The following is a 22,378-nucleotide window of genomic DNA, read 5'->3' as shown; positions in this document are numbered from 1 at the left end:
AGCTATTGTAAACAGTGTTGCTATAAAAATAGGGGTGCAGGTGCTCTTTGGAATTGATGTTTCTGTGTCCTTTGGGTAAATACCTAGAAGTGGAATTGCTGGATCATATGGAAGCTCTATGTTTAGTAGGTCCAGAAATCTCCACACAGCTCTCCATGGTGGTTGGACCAGTTTGCACTCCCACCAACAGTGCAGGAGAGTTCTTTTTTCTCCACACCCTCGCCAACATTTGTTGTTGCTAGTTTTTTTAATATGTGCCATTCTCACTGGTGCAAGATGGTATCTCATTGTAGTTTTGATTTGCATTTCCCTGATTACAAGTGATGTTGAACATTTTTTCATATGCCTGTTGGCCATTTGCATTTCCTCTTCAGAGAAGTTTCTTTTTCGCTCCTCTGCCCATTTTTTGACTGGATTATTTTCTTTGTTTTTGTTGAGTCTCATCAGCTCTTTGCAGATTTTTGTGATCAGTCCTTTATCATTAGTGTTGTGTGCAAATATGTTCTCCCAGTCGGTGGGGTTTCTCTTTGTTTTGGTTATTGTCTCTTTTGCTGTGCAGAAGCTCTTTAATTTAATGTAGTCCCAGCTGTTTATCTTTGCCTTCACTATCACTGCTTTGGGTGATGTGTCTGTAAAGATGTCTTTGATGTGCATATCATGTAGTGTTTCGCCTATATTTCCTTCAATGTATTTTATGGTTTCAGGTCTTATGTCTAGTTCTTTAATCCATTTAGAGTTGGTTTTTGTGTATGGTGAATAACACCCTTTTTAACTTGGCTTCACAGGGTTGACATGAGGATGGAGTCAGAGCCCATGCACGGAACTCTTGGTAAATGTAAACCATCATACAATTGCAAATTTGAATTAATATCCCAGCACTTAGCTGCTTTGCCCACCTTCAACTTTTAACCCCCAACTCCCAGATGAACATCTTAAAATTTTATTTATGTGCTGTTTCTGCTAGAGTGTTCAACACTGTCCATATTTACAATGATTTCTGAACATCAGTTAAAAGTGCTTGTGTTTTATTTTAATAAGTTATGTTCCTGAGTTTCTCACCCTCCTGTTCCCTCACCTCCAGCATTACAAAGTACACAGCAAAATTAGATATTGAAAAGATATGGTAAAGCTGGAATTGCTAAGAATATTAAGATATTTTAATTTTATTTAAATACATTTTTAGCCTCTCTTAAATATATTACTAAAGTTTCCGATGTTTACTTTTAAAATCATGATAGCATGTTTTGTTAATAATGGCTTCATACTCTCATTTGTTAAACAGTTCAAGGAATAATATCTACTTAGGATGGAGCTCATGATTAACAATAGTGGGTATAAATATTTTAAATGCTTTTCTTGATAAATTTTGTTTTATAGAATAGGAAAAGTGTTGGTTTTGACTTTTCCCTGTTGTTTGCTTATATTTGCATTAGTCTTATCTTTGATTTACAATTTCCTTGCAGAAATCTTTTAAACCATTAATCCATCTGATGAGAAGTCTCCACTGCAGCACATGCAATTCTGCTCAACATTTTTTCTCAGATCCTCATTCAATTTAACAGCAAATCTGCCTACAATACCTTCAAAACATGTCTAGAACTCCCCCCTTCTTGCCATCCCCTGTGCCATCATGCTGGGCCAAACCACCATTATATCCTGAATTATTTCAAGTGTCTCCTGCCTCCTTCCTTCCTATAGTCTCTTTTCCACAGAACAGCCATCCACTGTGATCCTTCTTTTTTTTTTTTTTTTTTCAGAGAGACCAGCTATATATTTTTTTAAGGTTTTATTTATTTTTGCATACCAGAGCTGGGGTACAGGCCAGAGGTGAGGGAGGGTGAGAGGATTCACCAGGGACAAAGCGGGGAGCAGAACAGGCAGACGGACCGAAGACACTGCTGAGGGGAATAGCGGGTGAGGCAGGAGAGGTCTGCCACGCCATGTGGATTTCTCCTTGGCCGGCCGGATCGAACCCGTGCTGCAGAGGCTGTGGACAGCTTCACAGCACTGCACTCAACCGCCTGCGCCACCAGGGAGGCCCCACTGTGATCCTTCTTAAATGGAGCTTCTTAAATGTCTCCTTCCTGGTTCCAAACCCTCCAGGGTGTCTTATCTCCCTCAGAGTAAGATCTAAAAGACCTGCAATGGCCATGCAGCCTCATTACCTCCCTGCCCTCATCAATTCTCACTCCCACCCTTGCTTATTTGGCTCTGGCCACATTGCTCTCCGAGCTATTCCTTAGACACTTCCAAACACATTGCTTCCCCAAGACTTAAAACAACCAATGTTTCTGCTGAATCCTATCTCATTGCTCTGCATGTTTTCTCTAGGTTTCTACTCAAATGATATATATGGTCTTGGCTTCCCTGACGCCTCTCCATGACAGAGCAGTCCTCTTCTTCTCACCACCCAGTGATCTTCTATCCCTGCACCCTGCTTTATTCTTCTCCATTTGCCATCTCTGACATATGATACATCTATTTATTGTCTGTCTCCATTCTTAAGAATATAAACTCCATCAAAAGCAGGTGCTTTTGTCTTTTTTTGCTTATTGCTATAGCCAATGTGCCTAAAACAATATCTGGTATACTGTAAGCACACAATAAGTATTTATTATTGAACTAATGTCACTAATGACCTGCTATCATTTTTATATCTATGATATAGGTTGGAACAGGTTGTTTCTGCTAAAGATAATTTTATTTTCTGTTTATTTTGGTTGTCTTCTTCCTTAGATTATAAAATCTGTGTTATGGCCATAACTATTACTGCTTTTTTCAACAACTCAGAACTACTGAAGTATTTATACAGAAACTGTGAATATTAATGAGTAGTAATGGAGAATTTATATCGCAGAGTAGCTGATGTCTAAAGCATCTGTCTTAAAGTATTGGTATATTGTTCGTTCCAATCACTGGAAGCATCTAAAATGCCTACAATTTCAGATGTGTGGGTCTTGTACCCAAGAAGAAAAAATCTTCTACTTCATAAACTTCATAGTAAAATGTAGTGTGTCCTGCAGGATAATCATCTGAGAGGTGCAAAGGCCAGCTGAGAAGGGATGAGATCCTAAAATCAGAATTCTGATTCTGGGAAATTTTTTTTTTAATAATTCACATGTTCTAAGTATACTTGGCTTTATTTTTCTTCAAAGAAAAGACACAAGGATAAACTGGGGTGTCTTTATAGCTTTCTAAAAATATGTTTATAATGATGGTAATAATAATTAACATTCATTAAGCATTTATTACATGCCAAGGCATTGTTTTAAGAATTTTGCATATACTAATTTGGTAGAAAACCAAAGAGAAAACCAGAAGAAAACAACATAATCCCAAAAATCAGGAAAAATGACCCATGATGAAATGTTACCCAGCTCATTTTAAAAAGGTGAAGGATTTCCTTACATTTTTTAAATGTCCAAGGTGTCCAGAGTGACCAATTGGTTGAATATTAAATGGAATTTAATCTGATTTTCATATAGATATTTAACAATTTTTAAAAATTATCATTTTCATCTTGCAATGATATGAAACCTTAAATTCTTGATTTTATCAATTTTGTTGGGGTTTGCAGTTGAGGAAATTTTGAAAAATTTGATGCTTTGCAAGTGCAATGGGTCATAACATCCTGATGTTACTCTGCTCTGGTCTATAAAAGATGATGACAAGAACAGGGTTGACTCTCAAAGTTCTGGAGCATGGCTATATGTAGTGAGTGCCTAGTAGTTAAAGGCCCCGCTAAGAGTATGAGCTCTTTGAGGGCATGGATTGTTCTGTTTTGTTTTTGTATCTCTAATACCTAACACAGGCCTGGCATATGAACATCAATAAGTGCTTGTGAATTAATAAAGACCAGACAGTTGTAATAAGTTTATGTAGGAGTTCAATAATGAAGCCATTTCCACCTCCAGCCCCCCTTGGGCAATGATTTAAAAAGTGTGTAGTTGCTGATGTTACATTTTCTCTGACTTTGTTGTCACAAATCAAGTCAATGAGTCAATGATTTATTCATTCTAATAAAATATCTATATACATTCAGATAAATATTAAGATAAATGTTAGATAGTTACCATCTAATTTCTTTGTAATTATAACCCTGATCACATACTTTTGTCTTGGCATAATATTGTTTTATAAAAAGGACTCTGTGCACATGTACTATGTCCGTGATGAAATTTGACTACATTCACTGAAAGATGCTCGCCAACCAGACATGCTACAATCTATTTGTAGTGAGCAGTGATTTAGTGGTATCCTCTGATGATTTATCTGGTATCCTCTATCTCATTGTATGACCTTGGGGAAGTTCCTTAGTTAACTTTGGCTCAGTTTTCTCACATATGGATTGGGAATAAGTACTTTGTAAGGCTTTCTACCAGGAAGTGATCTTAAAACATTCTCAGCTGAGGGGCCTCCCTGGTGGCGCAAGGGGTTAAGACACAACCCCTATGAAGCTACCCGCAGCCACTGCAGCATGAGTTAGATCCCCCACCAGGGAACTACCCACATGGCACAGCAGGCCTCTTCTGACTCTCCCACTGCTCCTCTCAGCAGTGTGTTTCAGTCAGTCTGCCTGTTCTGCTCCCCACTCTGTTTCTGGTGAATCCTCTTACCACTCCCACCTCTGGCCAGTGCCCCAGATCTTGTATGCATAAATAAATAAATCTTAAAAAAAAACACATTCTTAGCTGAAACTGTTTCTAATTAAATATCACAACTCAATGCTATAGAGTTGATAGAATCAGAACTGACAAATATACACTATTATATATTATTTGAAAGTGTGTGTGTCTGTATTTTGCTAAATGATTATACAACTATATTATAAAAACAGATTTCTATTTTTATTTTTACCATTGCTAAGGAGAAATGCTTGAGTTAAAGATTTTTAATAAAGTAGAAAGGATATTGTAAGGGCAGGAACGGGCACAGTGTAGGTTTTCTGATCCCATGCAGACCGGGTAAAGGAGGAGTCAGAGTCCTCAGTGGTTTTGCAGGTTTTTATTGGGGTTCAGCAGGTACATGGCAGGCAGGGGTGCTGGGGGGCTGGGAGGCTGGCAGTCCTCCCAGCCCCCAGCAAATCTTCACTCTATCTGGGCTCTCTGGCGTTCTCTGCTTCTGCTTCGGGCTTCTTCTCTTTCGGATTCTCTCTTGGCTTCTGCTGCTGCTGGCGTCCCCGTGACGCCCCCCCTTAAAAAGCACAGTCTTAGCCCAGGTGAATCCCATCTACCTTGTGCCCACACCCTACTCCAGGTGCCCGCCATCGGGCATGCATTCAGGATAAGGATCCATCATCTATCCTGATGGCAGGAGGGCAGAAAAGCCTGACATTTTTTACTTTACCCTACAGATATTTAATAGAATGGAATGGATTCTAATACCTAACAACTCTGATTATCAGTTCTGAGATCTCAGACAAGTTTTCTAACCTCTCTGCGGTGCCGATTTCTTCACCTCTACAACTAAAATAACACACCTTACCTCCCAGAATTGCTATCAAAGTTAAAAAAAAAAAAAAGATAATGGGGTAAGGAGAGTGGGAAATTTTATCATAGGTCTAGTTTACAAAAAAGGTTAATTATATCACTGTTTCCTAAATAAGTGCTTCTAAGAGTCTAAAAGCACTGGGTTTAAATAAAAGTTCCTATTATTATAGAAAGATATTTAAAATGTTGCACATTAGTAACTTGTTGATAGTTTAATAAAAGTAGTGAAAATATTATTTTATAAAAACTTAAAATATTAGCCTAGTCAAATGAAAATGTTTCCTCCAGACTATAAAAATAAACATTAAAAATAGAATTCTAGGTCTTAAGGCTTTTGGTTGAGAGAAGGCTAAGGAGCGACTTTTTACAACCCAAATTCAGGTTCAGCTGCTTCACATGCCACTTAAGTTCAACTTCAACAAGATTAAAGTCATATACCTGAGGTGCACCAGTGGGGAACTCAGTTCCAGGTCTTCTCCAGTCCCCAAGATTGGCTCCCCTAAGTCTGTCCCCCCCACAAAATTGTTGAGGGCTTCACCAAGATAACCTATGACTGGAAGGGTCTGAGAATTACAGTGAAATTGACCAGGCATAACAGGTCCAGATGAGGTGGTACCTTCTGCCTCTGCCTCATCATCAACACCCTCAAGGAACCACCAGGAGACAGAAATATGCAGGAAAACATTAAGCATAATGAAAATATCACTTTTGATGACTGTCAGCACAGACTGACAGATGCGGCGCTGATCTTTAGAGAACTCTATGGCGCCATTAAAGAGATCCTGGGGTTGGCTCAGTCTGGGCTGCCATGTTGATGCTACCACCTTCATGATATCATCAATTACATCAATAGTGATGTGGTGGAGTGCACAGTTGGTTAAGAGCCACAAAGGAAAATGTTTCAATAAAGGATCACTTGAAAAACTATATATACATATGTATGTATACATAAATTCTAGAACCAGTTTTGGAAGTTTTTTTTTTTAAGTGGCTATGGAGGTAGCTAAACTTTTCACTACCAAAAGGGTAGGAAACACACCTATTGAGGGCACTACTATGTGCTCCACAGTCAGCCGAGTGTCTGGCTATAGGAGGTGCTCAACAAATGTGTGTAGAATGAATGCATGGAGAGTTGCATGGATTTTTGAATCAGAGTGATTTGGTTGAATGATGGTGTAGGATAAGGTAAAAGTATCAGGCTTTTCTGCCCTCCTGCCATTAGGATAGATGATGGAACCCTGTGGTCCTGAATGCATGCCTGATGGAGGGCACCTGGAATAGGGTGTGGGCATATGTAGATAGGATTCACCTGGGCTAAGACTGGGCTTTTAAGGGCGGCATCACGGGGACGCCAGCAGAAGCAGAACCACGAAAGAGCAGAGAGCAGAGAAGCAGAGACCACCAGAGAACGCTGGAGAGCCCAAGCAGAGTGCTGGGAAGCCTGCCAGCCTCCCGGCCCCCCAGTGTCCCTGCCTGCTGTGTTCCCCCAGCACCCTGCCTGCCTTGTGCCTGGTAAAGCCCAATAAAAGCCTGCAAAAGCCACTGAGGGCTCCAGGCCTCTCTCTTCTCCTTTACTCTGTCTGCTGGATCACAGAACCTGCTCCTTGTCTTCCTGCCCCCCTACAGATGGCTACATATTGGAAAACTAATAGCAATATCTACATCCAAAGATTGTTAAGAGGACTGAAAGAGGTAACACATGAGAAGTATCTGGCACATGTATTAAGGTATGTTTTCCTTAGTGCTGTTCATATTTTTGCTAATTTCATATTACCCATTAAGATCAAATAGTATTCCAAATGACCTGATTAATAAACTGCCACATGTATTCTAACTATATAGAGAAAGACCATACATGCAATAAAATCCTACTTAATAAATCTTTGGCTGATATACCATCAGAGCAGCCAAACTGTTCAGGAAAATAACTGCTTCAAGGCTTTTTAAAGAAGTCTGCACGTGGCTTTCGGTTGCCTTTTTAGCTAGTGACCCTGGATTTTAACTAATGAACTCCAGCTGTTATTATTTTGCCGTTCAGCCCTTCTCATTTAACCTCCTGTCTCTCTGGTCTCAAATCCTTGAAGTTCTTGCAGGAAAAATGGGACAGTGCCAAAGTTTTCAAGTGGGGCCTCATATCATCTTGAGGGGAGAAGGCTCCTCTAACCAGGGCTCCCAGCCTTTACATTGGTGGAGAAAAGAAACATTCATTGTTGGAAATTGGATGCCTAACAACCTCCAATGTGTCAAAAAATCCTTTTGTGGTTTTAATATTATACAAGCAAAGCATTCAGTAAGGTAAGTCCATAAAACAAACCAAGAAAGTTCACAGTTGAATACTAAATGTAATTGCAAACACCTGTGGTGGAGAGGCAATTCCTTGGTAAATATGCAATAAAAGAAACATTTAGCATACAGAACAATACAGATCCAGCTTTTCTGAACCCTGCTGAGAACCATCTGTTAGCAAAACCAGCGAAAGATTTCACTGTTAAGTCAAATGTCTTTACCTGAAAAACTTGGCTGTGGGCAAAATCTGAGCCAGGCAAGCCTTATAGGCAACAGGCAAGTTCAAGAGCACACAAAGCAAACACCACCATGATAATAAGTGAACCTGGGCCTAGAGACACTCTCTTATGCTGTGGACCTAGGGATTTCCAATATCTTCAGAAATGCTTTTTAACATATCCACGTATCTGTTTCTAAATTTGATCATTCTTTCATGGGGACCACTAATCAGTGCATTAGTAAATGCAGCCTTCATTATATTAAACACTTAAACCCATGCTTTCTTCCAGAACACACCTGATCCCACCAAGCTGAATGGCTGGCTAACCCAAAGCCATTTGGCCATTCTACTTAAATTCAAAATGATGTATTTCCCAGAGGCTCTGAAAGAGTTTTGGAAGTGGCATCAAATTCAGTTATAAACTCATTTTCTGAATTATTTTTCCATGCCTGTTTGCATAACCCATCTTTCCAGACTCACTTCAAAATCTACTGACTCCATTAGCCATACTGAGACTGACTGGTTTTCATCTTAGTTTACAAGGTCTTTTTTTTAACCTCCATTATAACACTTGTAACTTGAATCATCTGTGCTAAGACTGAAAATTATGTTGAGCAAAGATCAGGTCTTTTTTTTTTCCCCTTTATCCTTCACAACATCCAACAATAATCTCTGCATATATTATGTTGCTCATTAAGAAGGGAAAAGTAGTTTAACAGGAGATGAAGACCAGGAAAGAGTCATTTCTCTGTTTTTTTGCTGAGATGGACAGCAATCCTATCTCTTTTCTTCACAAATGGTTCATGTAAAAGGCTAATAAATAGCATTTTAATGATTTATTTTCATATATTGGTTTCTTGATTTTTATATTAGAAAGTATCTGTCATCATGATGGTAAACAAGACATCACTAAGGGAAGAGAAAGAATTGAGTAATAACAGCAACATTTGCTGAACTTTGGAAAGAAACTCTGTGACAAGTGCTTTATATGCATAGCCTTATTTAATCTGCATAACAACTTAATGAAATAGGTTCTATTATTCTCTGTCTGAAATAAACTAAATCTAAAATAGATAAAGCAATCTAACCATGGTCATACCAGTAGTGATTGGTAGATCTAAGATTCAAAACCAAAGTCTATCTGACACCAAGTTCCTTATCCATTTGCCATCCTAGTCAGGGTATAGAGAAAATATAAGCACAACACTGAAAGCACATGCTTTCCAAGGAGTTATTCAAGACCTATCTGTAATTTTTTCAGGTAAAATGCCCACTGAGATTTTGTGAGATTACATTATTTTTCCCTCTTTTATGTGGATTTTTCTGGGATTTTAGATTTAACACCTAGCAAGGCACAAAAACACACAAAAGGTATTAAGTAAATACTCATTGAGTTTATAATCTTGGTCAACTAATATAATAGTTTTGAATTTTAGTTTCCTCAAGAGTAAATAATGAAATGATAGTGTAAACACACTTGGCAATCTGTTATAAAGAATAAAGTTGTGGGCCTCCCTGGTGGCACAGTGGGTTAAGACTCAGCACTATGAAGCTATCGGCATCCACTGTAGTACAAGTTCAATCCCCAGTCAGACACAGCAGACCTCTCCTGTCTCACCTGCTGCTCCCCTCAGCAGTGTTTAGTAGATCCACCTTTTCTGCTCCCCACTCTGTCTCTGTGAATCCTCTCACCCTCCCGTACCTCTGGCCTACACCCCAGCTCTTGTATGCATAAATAAATAAAAATAAATCTTAAAAAAAAATAAAGTTGTAATTACAATATTCTAGAAATTTCAAAAGCATTATGCTGAATGGATGGATTCAATGCATTTTTTAAGAAGATTTTATTTATTTATGCATATAAGAACTGGGATATAGGTCAGAGGTGCAGGGGGAAAGAGGATTCACCAGAGACAGAGTGGGAAGCAGAACAGGCAGACTGACTGAAATACACTGCTGAGGGAGCAGCGGGCGAGACAGGAGAGGTCTGCTGTGCCATGAGGGTCAGCTCCCTGGTCAGGGATAGAACTTATGCTGCAGTGGCTGGTGATAGCACTATGGCACTGAGACTTTAGTCCCTGCTCCATTAGGGAGGCACTCATGCATTTTTTGTTTTTAATCAAATCAAGGACTTAAAACAGATCTCTTAAGTCTATGGCACTGAGACTTTAGTCCCTGCTCCATTAGGGAGGCACTCATGCATTGTTTGTTTTTAATCAAATCAAGGACTTAAAACAGATCTCTTAAGTCTCCACTCCAACTGTCCTTACCTTCCCGGATAGCTGTAAATGGGACTCCTTCCTCTGCATTCATGCTGATGACTTTCAAAGCCACGAGTTGTCCATTTATCCTAGAAGAATTGGGGAAAGGACACACTGAGATGTTTTACAACAGAATTTTTTAAGTTTAACAAAGTAGTTTTCCTTCAAAATAGATTCTAGCATATGAATCTATTTTTTCAAGATAAAGTTTTCAATGTCATATACATATATTCAATATGTACCAAAACAATTTTTTCTCTTTACCAAAGTATTATATATTCACTCTAGAACATTTGGAGAATACAGAAAATTACAAAATTCCCCCACCCAAACACCAAACCCATCTTCATAACATGTTCATGAATATTTTTTCCTAACATGCATATTTTTCCTTTTATTTCCCTTTGTAGGCATATTTGAGCCATACTTAATGTTCATCTGAATTATTGTATTCACTTCCAGTAGCTTCCCTGCTTGAACACTTGCACCTCTACTGTCTACTTTCAACAGAGTAGGCTCAAAGCATCCTTTTAAAACAAAAGTAAAAACAAGCCATTTCTATTCTCAAACACGCTATTATTTCTACATTTCACTCTGAATAAAAGCCTGAGTTTTACAATGGCCTCCTGGGTGCTCCCTGATCTGCCCTTGACCCATGAATATTTCTCTGCCCTCCCATATTCATCATTTTGTTCACTAAATGCTAAGAGATTTTAATACACGTTTAAATACAAGTTAAGACAAGTTTATAATATAGTGGGAGTCATAGCATATTACCAATAACCTGTTTTGCACTATTTAACTTTTTCTTTTTTCATTCTTATTCTATGTGATATGTAATAATGACATAATATTTCATCTTATAAATACACTAGGATATAATTAGCCAATTCCAAGTGCTTTAAAATTATTTCTAACTTTTTTGCTGTTATAAAAATATGGTAATGGGGGGGCACAATAGTATGGGGAATATAACCAAAATGAAAATGCATACATTGTGCAAAGATGAAAAATGATGTAATATTATATAAAATAAAATATTAAAAATAAAAATAAAATAAACAGGAGGGGTCTCCCCAGTGGTACAGTGGGTTGAGGGAAAAAAAAACAAAAAAATTAAAATATGGTAATAATCATATTTGTAGGTAAAATTTTCCACACAGCCCCTATTATTTTTTTATGGCAGAGGTTGAAGTGCCAAACCGAGTAGTATGCAATGCATACATTTTATTGTTTTGCATGCCTGTTCCCAAGTTATGCCACAGAGTGGTCATGCCACCTCTCCCTCACCAGCACTGGACAGGCTTGTGTGCTGTATCATTTATTTTTTATTTTAAGGTTTCATTTTTTTTTAATTATTCATGCATACAAGAATTGGGGTACAGACCAGATATGCGGGAGGATGAGAGGATTCACCAGAGACAGAGCGAGGAACAGAACAGGCAGACTGACTGAAGTACACTGCTGAGGGAGAGCAGCGGATGAGACAGGAGAGGTCTGCTGAGCCATATGAGTCACCTCCCTGGCCAGGGATTGAACTCATGCCGCAGTGGCTGCAGATAGCTTCATGGTGCTGATCCCCCTGTCCTTGTTTTTAAGGACCTTGACAATTTGGGGCATTCCTGATCAATTATTTGAACAATAGGAGGCCTTACTGGAATTTTTCTGTTTTTCTTATAATTGGACTGATTTTGGGGAAGGTATAAAGTACAATCTTTATCATAATATTTTAAGGGCTCATAGCATCATCATAATTTATGATTTTTGATATTGGCCTTAATCACCTAGAGGAGGGAGTGTTTGTCAGATTTCTTCACTGTGATTACACTTCTCCCCACTTACTTTCTACATTGTACTTTTGGGAAGAAAGTCAGTGTGTAGGCCACACGTCAAGAGTAGGGACTTAGCTCCACCTCTTTGAGAGGGCTTATCTACATGAATTATATGGAATTTTCCTGTACAGGAAATTTATCTTTTCTCTCCCATTCACAAATTTATTGAACGATTTAGTTATATTAGTATGTACTTATAGCTATTTATTTTATACTCTGAGTTAAAATCTAATACTGGTTTATTTATTTTGTTGCTCAAGTGTGTCCTCTGGGAGCTCTTTTAGTTGGCTCATGTATCCCTTTGACATGCTTCCATAATGTGGGGTGTGTTTTGGAGGGTATGTTTTGTTTAATCTTCATGCTTAAACTAGTAGGTAAAAAGGTTTATCACATTTTAATTTATTTCTTTAACTTATAAAACTTATAAGTACTTATAAAACTGAATTTTTATAACTCTGTTTGTTCTTTAGTGTTCTTTTGCAATTTGCCTATTTGCAATTTGCCAACATTTTTACACTTGATCTTAGCCAAAAGGCCGAGAAGCGATTGCCAACATTTTCACTAAAATATTTTTCATGCACTTCGTACTGATTTCTTTTGTTTTCCATATCACATTTTTGAAACTTTGAACTTTAAAGTTTTAATATTTTCCAAATTGTTTTACTCAGAGCAGTTTTGTGAAAGCCTCCCAAGCCCACAAAATGTTCCTGGTCAAATATGTTTAGAAAATGGTTAATATTTTTAGATTTTTTTCTTATTCTTTCTTAGACAGTCATAGTACTGACATTTTACAGATGCAAAGAGTACTGACAATAAAGGATTGCATTTGATTTGTTCTAGGGTTCCATGTGTCAATTTTACAATGGTAACTTTCAATAAAATATCTATTAAGGTGTCTCAGAATCAGGGCTCCCTAGAACATGCTTAGAAGGACATTCCCAATTTTCCTTATGGATTCTGATTGAAGTGTTACAAATAGAGACTTTTCCATTCTATAGGTGACATAGAACTCCCTATCCTTCAAATTGCTATAGGTTTTCTTCTTCTTGTAACTCTTGAAATGAGTCCACTGGGAATTCATATTGTATATTTACTTTTTCCAAATTGCTAAAAATCATCCCAGCTCCAATGACTGGGCTCTATTTTTCACTCTGTTGATTTAAAAAATCACCATGATTAGGCCACCCTCGTGGCTCAGCTGGTTGAGCGCAGTGCTGTGTTGCTGTCCGCAGCATGGGTTCGATTCCCAGCCAGCCAGGGAGATTCCCACATGGTGTGGCAGACTTCTCCTGTCTCGCCCGCTGCTCCCCTCAGCAGTGTATTTTGGTCGTCTGCCTGTTCTGCTTCTTGCTTTGTTTCTAGTGAATCCTCTCACCTTCCTGTGGCTCTGGCCTGTACCCCAGCTCTTGTATAAAAATAAATCTTTAAATCACATACACACACACACACACACATACAATCACCATGATTATATATTAGATCTTACTAATGTTTGAATTTTTGACAGTTCTGGACTTATAAAAATCAAATGTTCTCGATTTGTCTTTTCTTATACTCATGCCACACTGTTTTAATTATTGTAGCCTTTGAACATTTACAATACATTACAACTCTAAATTAGAGAATCATTGACATCTTTGCACTACCAGATTTTCTAATCAATAATCCTAAACTTTCAAGGGCTCCTGAAATGATCTATAAGATCCTATGCAACCACTTTACTGCAACTTCTCCCCATCTTCATCTCTTTCCATTCTCCCCCTTCAATGCCAGGCCTGCTTCTGCCTCAGGGATGTGTTATTAGCTTTCACTCTGCCTGAAGTTTTTCTCCACTATATATGCATACAGATCACTCCTTATCTGTGTCTGAGTCTCTGCTCAAGAGTTCACTTCACAGTGTCACCACTTGTTTTATTATTTTCCAAAGTACTTTCACTCTTTGAGAAACTCAGTATTTTACTAATTATTGTATTGCCTCTCTCAGCCCCACGAGAATGTACACTCCATAAGAGTAGAGATTTTTGTCTGTTTTGTTCTCCAATGAATCATTATTGGCTAAAACAGTTCCTGGCATATAGCAGGCACTTAACAAAATGTTAGTAGATTGAATGAATGCCTGTCTGGCTCTTTCTTCAAGTCTTTTATATCCTTTGGTGAATCTTTATGTGAATTCTGCCCATTTTTGATGCTAATGATTTTTGTTGTTGCTATTGTGAGAGTAATTTCCCCTGCTACATTTTCAAATTGATATTGTTAATCTATAAAATAATTTTTGATAAGTATATTTTGATCTTACAACCATTCACCTTACTGTTGTTCTATATTATTACTTCCAGAAGCTTCTTAGATGGTTCTTTTGGCTTTTTGTCAAAAATACTATAATCCACAAAAATTATTTTGTATTTTTTTCTCATCGCATGACTAGAACATTATAATTTTTAACAATAATGGATAGTGTACACTCTTGCCCTATCGCTCACTTAATAGTAATGTCTCCAGTATTTAACAACAACAAAAAAAAAATGTATGTGGGCTCTTAATATTTTACATCATAATGAAGAATTACCATTCCATTCTGATTTTGCTTAGAGTTTTAAACTAGTAATTGATGCTGAATTTATTAAATTCCTAGTACCATGATATTTTAAAACTTGCTTTGAAATTATAGATGTAATGCCTTCACGGTAGGGAAAAAAGAAAAATTTGAGCGATCCTTCTTTCCCTACCCTAGTTTCAACCACTAGGGGTATCACATTTTAATAAGCACTTATGTATTTTTCTTGACTTCTCTATGCACATATAAATTTATGCATGTACAGTACATCTGAGTTCTTTTTTTCTACATGAAATCACAGGATTGATATTGTTCTATATGTTGTCTTTTTCTTTTAAAACCTTGAACATCTTTTAAAACCTTAACATTTGCTTGTCTAGGACTTAACAGGCCTTCCCAAGTATATTGTGGGAATACTGTCTAATTTTCACATTAATACATCTATTTTATTTCATTGTATGGTGATTATTTGGCCAGTGTTTGTGATCATATTTTCGCTTTTTCTATTGCAAATCTTGCTGCCATGAATACTCTTTTCTGCGTCTCAGTGCATTTGGACAAGTATTTCTAATTTTTTTTTTTGCTATATTACTAAGCTAATTCCCTTGAAGGAAATATTTTATATTCTCAGTTCCTAAGACAGCATATGGAAGTGAATTAAATTATTTTTCCATATAAATTTAAAAAATATTTCCTTTAAAATCTGTCTTAACAAGTCAAAACAATAACACAAAGCACTAAGATAAATAATAATCAGTCTTGTTGTATCTGTATTAAATTTTGTAAATTAACATTTAACCACCTTTGAGCCATTAGTTTTGCTCCAATGGAGTAACATAATATGGAAACCAGAACTTCTGACTTCCCCATCTTGCCTAAAAAGCAGTGGAGCCCATTGAGCTTTCAAGCATGATTGACAGTTTGTTGTCAGTCAAAATGGGCACTTGACTTCTGGAAAAGCAGTGTTTTTATTCTCCAGTTACACTGTATATTTAGCACATGTGGAAAATCCAGGATTGTTTTTTTTTTTTATGTCATACTTTGTAGAAACCAACTTCAGTTTTTCCTGTGAAGACAAAGTAGAAGAATGAAGAAACTCTCAAGGTTGCTACTGCAAATATGTCACTGATTTAAGGAGGTATATGAAAAACCCTTTAGAGACACCTTACCAACTGCACTTCCCACCTGGCTGAAGAGCAGGTAGAGAAAGTCTACTTTCTTTGAATTAAAGAAAAGAAAAGAAAAGCTGATAACATTTTAGAGATTCAAATATGGGCAGGATATATTTGTTTTTCTTTCAAGATTCTTTAAAGTACCTGTCTCTTCCTATTGATTTTGGTGTTGTGCTCAAGTCCCAGAAGCCTTGAACTTCTGCCATGTGCCACCTGGCTTTATAATGTCAAGTGAGGATTGGGGTGGGGGACTCCTCAAGTCTGAAGTCTCTACCAGCTATGAGTCACTCACCTGCTAATCCCCTTGTAAACTGTAGCATAAGAACCTTCACCCAGCTTCTCCAAGTTCAAGTAAGATGAGGCCACCCCAAAAGGGGGGCTCTTCCTCTGTTTAAGGGGAATGGGGAGGGGTGAGAGATGGAAAAGAAAAAAAGAGCACTTTTTTCAGTGTTGGCTCCCTCCCCCCATATCCTCCCTTACCTCCCCTTCTTCCCCACACCACCCACCCCCCCAGGGAAAATTAGACAGTATTCCCACAATATACTTGGGAAGGCCTGCTAAGTCCTAGACAAGCAAATGTTAATTTCTTCTGGATCAACATCAGCTGCTCACTCACCCACTGAAAACCCTGCCTCAGATCCTCTTCCTGAAAAGAATCACTGTTACTCTCTGGCCCTTTACTCTTGAACTTCCGGGCATGGACAGCCTGAGGTCCCCTGGGGTGAAATGAAGTCATAGAACATGATGCTTCTTTTAGGTCTGTTAGCTAAAGAAAAAAGAAAACACAAATAAAATTTTTGCAAAGTCAAGACTCAGTAGCTGGCATAAACCATTTTTTCTTTACTTGCCTAATTTTCACTCTTCAAATATTTTCTAAGCTTCCTACACCCTCAAAAAGGAAGTCCGTAACCTAAATGTCAGATCACTAAAAGAGACCATAATGATATCAACTGCTGAAACACCACATATTTTCTTCACCCAAAAATATGTCTTTAATCCTTAGGTAAGCCAGACTCTCTTGATGGATGGTTTCTAATTTTCTGCATTTAACGCAGCCTTCCCCCACCCTCCTGCCCCCAAGTCCCTTTATTTTCTCTCTTCAGGAGAATAATTATCTAGTTTACTATTGCTAATAAACATGAGCTAATTACTGAAATTTTGAATCTGTAGTATACCAATACTGCAGCTTGTTTTTTGAGGGTCAGCTCTGCAATTTAATACTTCAGAGATTTCAGGAGAACAACTTTGTCACTTGAAGTGAGTTTCCTGCAGCCCAGGCATAGCATAATTCTTCCCCTTTGGTTTACAAGAAAAAAATCCCAAAGTTGATAACAACAGCCATAAATTCTGTGACTATAACAGATTTTTTTTTTAATGGTTTAAAGCCATCACAGAAAAATCTGACCCTACTTCAGAAAAGGAGTCTCTGAACTCCTTCATCTATCTAAAGAGGAAGATGCTCCTCCTGGGATACAGATACCTCGATCGCAGCCTCCATGGTCACAGGCGCGCTCCTCTGACAGCTGTGTGCATCGCCTCCCTCCCAACAGCGATGGCAGCTGCATCCAGGCTGGAGAGTCTTTGCACACAGCTCTTGACCCATAATCTTCTAGGTTCAAGGAGAAAGCCGCACTTGAACCTCTCCCCCTCTGCCTCTCCTGTCCTCGGTCACTCCCTTTTTGCCAGAGGTCAGCAGTGCTGGAGCTTTCATATGACTCACATGGGCTCTGCCTTGAACAGCCTCATGACTTCAGCAGTTTTTCCTTATCGGTTTAAGAAACTATACATCTGAAAGGCTGCTGTCTGCATTCCTCTGAGCACAACTGAAAACTGGGTGGCTAATTATTGGGTAGAATAAAAGTTGGCAAAGTTTCTTAGTCCAGTCACAAGTTAGTGCTGTTGGTATGCACTGCTTTTTTTTTTATTTATATTTCTCATCCTTGTAAATAATAATGATATTTATTAGGCTTCTCTGATGCTAAAGTGGGCAGATTGAGAAATATTTTCTCTTTGCCTTTCATCTGAAAGCATTTTGCTTTTCAAATTTTAGAATACATCTGCAATCTAGCCAACTTTTAATAGTCAGAGAAACCACAGAGTCATAGAACAGGAAGAAAGCTGGAGATATCTACTTCATCTCTTTGCATTGAAGCAATAGTGTATCTGATAGTCCCAGAGGGATGGTCATTCATTCATTGATTCAAAAATTATCTAGTGACCACCTGTGTTCTTATTATATAGAAAATGATGTTACCCAATGAGGGAGAGTGAGGTTTGCTTGAAATACCACTTTCTTTCCCTCTCTCCTGTCCTCCACATAAGTGTAATTAATGTTTACTGTATTAATAGCACAGCAAGTCAAGGAACTAGTTCAAGCTCGTTTGTAGGCTCTGAACAGAACTTTTTTCTCTGAGACGCTCCTAAGGTTATTATAATTATAATACGCTAATCAGGACAAGACAGAATGTGGGGCACACACACATGCATGCACGAACATATCATGTCTGTTACCACACCAATATTTATGGATATTTGCTATATGAATCTCATGATGGCTTTTAAAAACCCCTTCATATAATATGAGTAGACATTGAAGTTTTATTTCAAAATTTCCACAAGAGACTCCAAACTGAATAAATTAAATATTTACTTAAGTTAGAGATATTTAGTAAAAATTAAAAGCGACTAGTTACACTAAGACAGGCCATTACACTTTTGATTGACAATCAACAGAGTAACAGAAGGTATTAATTTTTATTTATTAATTTCATTAGAATATTTATTAATTTCATTAGAATTTATTATAATTTGAGTATAATAATTTTGTCAGAAATATGATTTCTTTCTTTTTTTAAAGATTTATTTATTTATGCAAGAACTGGGCTATAGAACAGAGGCACGGGGAGAGTGAGAGGATTCACCAAAGACAGAGCGGGGAGCAGAACAGGTAGACAAACTGAAACACACTGCTGAGGGGAGCAGCGTGCGAGACAGGAGAGGTCTGCTGCACCATATGGGTTTCTCCTTGGCCAGCCGGGAATCAAACCGGTGCTGCAGAGGCTGCGGACAGCTTTACAGCCCTGCGTTCAACCTGCTGTGCCACCACGGAGGCCCTGATTTCTTTCTAAAGGGAGATTGTGACTCTCATTATATAAAGTTACATGGTCTGACCAGGTTTGAGTTTTTTTTTATCAACCAAAAGTTTCAGAATTTAGAAATTAAGTTTTAGAATTTAAATCTCATTTTTATTAGTGCAGAGGATCATTCATCTAGTTACAAGTATGCTAAAAGAGAATAGCTTTCCATTTTTTAAGGCTTAAAATGCTGTTTAGCTACTAAAATGAACTAGTGAGGGAAACTGGGAAATATCCTTCAGAATTTCAAAAATAAAATAATTTATGGTCTTGTAAAAGTTAAGGAAAAATATTAGATGACTTCTTCAGATGTTTTCTAGTTCTGTGTCTGAAACAGCTTTTGTTACCCAAGATTTCTAAATAAGAACAGAAGACAGATGATTTCATTTTGGATTGTAAATCAGGCCCAGTTTAATGTGCCACTCAGGTTAGCTGGCTGACTTACCTCCATGGCCTGGTTGACTTCATAGTGGGAGAAGCCATTCCTCTGACTTGTGGTTTGGCCACTGTTACTGCTCCCTCCCAAGGGCACAGATCAAAGAGGCCCCACACATGAAACTGACTGACAAGCACAGACCTCAGTGCCTGGCCATCAGCTTGAATGGACCAACAAAGGTTCTTCTCCAGCAACTTTCTGCAAGGGTTAGGTGACAAGATCAAGAAGTGCAGGGATTTTCATGGAATGTGCTTCCACCATTATGAAACCAGCACTGTTTGATGTGGCATTACCTCAAGTCTTTGCTTTCGCTTCTCGGCCTTACTTCCCCTTTCCCCTCACTTCTACTTCCCTGACATTGCAAATGATGCCCTCCCATCAAATTAAGTGTTAGCACATAAACTTTTGCTTCTGGCTGTTTCCAGGGAATCTGTGTTAAGTCAAATTGCAGTCATTTTTTAATTAGCAGTAAAATTATAGGTTATTGATAATTTAAAGCTAGATTTTCCCAGCCTACATTTTTGGAGTCCTTTTCTTTTCTCCAACGGTGTTTTTTCAAACCATTATACTATGCTCAGTTGAAAGTTTGCACTTTTTCCAGTCTTTGCATCTGTCTTTATTAATTTAGCCAGTAAAGTAAAAAAAAATCTTAAATTTGATTTGAAAATATTAGTCTAAACTTATCATTTTTTTCTTAAAAAAAAAAAACCTGTCAACCAAAAAGACTTAGAAACAGTGACAATTCAATAACAGTAAGCAACTCTAATACTTAATCTGTGGTCTCTAAGCATCAGTTTCCATTCAAACGAACATAGCATCCATGGAGAAATGGTGGCCAATGTCTGGAGGATGAAATCCGGAAAGTTATCAAGAAAGATGCCCCAGTCATCGTAAGTCAATGCAAGTCATAACAGAAGAACATAGGAAGCAACGCGAAGGGATTCCCATTTGGCTTAAGATGGGACAATTTGAAGATCAAAAACAATAATGGCCACAACAAATTAAAATACATGAAAGATATAAACTATACGTTTATAGTGAGTACATAAAAATGGTCATTTGGAGTTTTCTAGTATACCAACTCATTATTCTGACAATTGATAAAAGGGAAAAACCAAGTACATATTTTGTATCTTCTATAGACATTATTTCTCTAGTATTATCAAATAGTTAATGAGGGGAAAATTCTCCTTCATAGAGGAATTACAGCTAATAAATGCAAAAGAAGTGATAGATACAGAAAATCACTATTGCAATCCCTAGTGCAATATTTGATCCAAGCAACAATCATCAATGAATGCTAAAATCACTGGTGAAAGATTGATAAAGAATCTTTGCAATGAAAGGTCAGATTGATGCCATCTGAGTCCAGTGATCAATGTTAACGCCACTAAAATTAGGCTAGGCATGCAGACTTTGAGTCTCCTGATAGGACACAAAGGAAGAACACAGCACTATTTATGATGCATTTTTTGACTAAAGAAAAAAAATTAACCTGAATCTAATCAACTGTGTAGATCTAAAACCAGATTACAAGAAAAAAGGAGGACAGAGAAGTGAATTAACACCTAAGGAAATAAACAACCAATTAAATCAGGAAGGATGATTTCGCTAACAAATCAATGTCATTAAAGAGAAGAATAAGAAGAGAATTGAAAAGACTTGAGAGATAGAGCTGAAAAATGTAACATGTAGACCTTGTTTGGATCCTGATCTCAACAAATTGATTGTAAAATGGTATTTACCTCTGAGCTTATTGAGGTATAATTGACAAATAAAAATTGTATATATTTAAGATGTACAAGGGATGTTTTGATAGATGAATAATACAAACTACAAAAAGTTTGCCACAATCAAGCTAATGTAACATATTTATCCCTCACATAACTTTTAAAAATGAGAACAGTTAGAGGGCCTCCCTGGGGGCGCAAGGGGTTAAGACACAACCTATGAAGCTATCCACAGCCACTGCAGCAGGAGCTGGATCCCCCGCCAGGGAGAAGACCCACATGGCTCAGCAGACAGACCTCTCCTGTCTCGCCCACTGCTCCCCTCAGCAGTGTATTTCAGTCTGTCTACCTGTTCTGCTCCCCGCTCTGTCTCTGGTGAATCCTCTCACCCTCCACATCTCCGGCCTGTACCCCAGTTCTGTATGTATAAATAAATAAATCTTTTTAAAAAATGAGAACAATTAACATCTGCTTTCTTAGCAAATGCCAAGGATACAATACAGTATTACTAACTAGTGTCACCCTTTTGCGCATTTGATCTGTAGAACTCAATGATGTTGCATAAACGAAAATTTGTATACTTCTGACAACATTTCCCCATTTTTTCCACTGCATCAACCCTGGTTACCACTTTAAAATGATATTTCTGAGACAAGTATAAAAATTTAAATACGGTATTAGGTGATCGTAAGAATTTTTTTTGGACCAGTGAGACCTGAGGAAACAATCAAGTCATGCTCTTATCAAGCCTGGCCTAGGGCCTCCCTGGTGGCACAAGAGGTCAAGACTCATCACTAAGACGCTATCTCCACCACTGCAGCATGAGTTCAATCCTGTATTTCAGTCAGCCCACCTGTTCTGCTCCCCACTGTTTCTGGTGAATCCTCTTATATCCCTCCCCTGCACCCTCCCCCACACCTTTGGCTTACACCCCAGCTCTTGTATACGCAAATAAAAATAAAATAAAATCTAAAAAAAAAAAAGACTTCTGATCTATAGAAACTCCAAGATAATAACTTTGAGTTGTTTAAAAAAGAAAAAAAGTACAACCATTTCTGTTACTGACATTAGAGTTAAATTTCCCACATTTGTCTTCATGGAAGATATTTCCTTCCTTTTGCAAAGTATAGATAATAATTGTACTTTGGGTAAAATTAATTATCCTTTTAAAAACAAGAAATTGTTTAATTTTGCATAGTTGTTATGGTTTTAGCACAGTTCTATAGTTCGAGTGCAATCTAAGTACTTATATGTGGAATGACAT

The 22,378-nt window shown here is 37.7% G+C and overlaps 1 protein-coding gene across 4 annotated transcripts in view; it reads right to left on the bottom strand.

Moving 5' to 3' along the window:
- CDK15 (cyclin dependent kinase 15) overlaps positions 1-17,417 on the bottom strand; it is a gene marked incomplete at its 5' end in the record, with an annotated part of 81,203 nt that extends 63,786 nt beyond the window's left edge. For 2 of the 4 annotated variants that reach the window (XM_084230557.1, XM_084230560.1), the window contains 4 exons: positions 10,266-10,345; positions 16,107-16,201; positions 16,431-16,580; positions 17,295-17,417. In XM_084230557.1, coding sequence (XP_084086683.1) covers positions 10,266-10,345; positions 16,107-16,201; positions 16,431-16,580; positions 17,295-17,417 — 448 coding nt within the window. The remainder of the gene's footprint in view (positions 1-10,265; positions 10,346-16,106; positions 16,202-16,430; positions 16,581-17,294) is intronic. The other 2 variants (XM_084230558.1, XM_084230559.1) reach the window with 2 other exon arrangements.
- Positions 17,418-22,378: the final 4,961 nt, after the last annotated feature.

This window comes from Talpa europaea, assembly GCF_964194135.1.
Source record: "Talpa europaea genome assembly, chromosome: 1".
Taxonomy (NCBI): domain Eukaryota; kingdom Metazoa; phylum Chordata; class Mammalia; order Eulipotyphla; family Talpidae; genus Talpa; species Talpa europaea.
The sequence above is the reverse complement of the archived record's forward strand: the minus strand, read 5'-3'. Positions and strand labels throughout refer to the sequence as shown.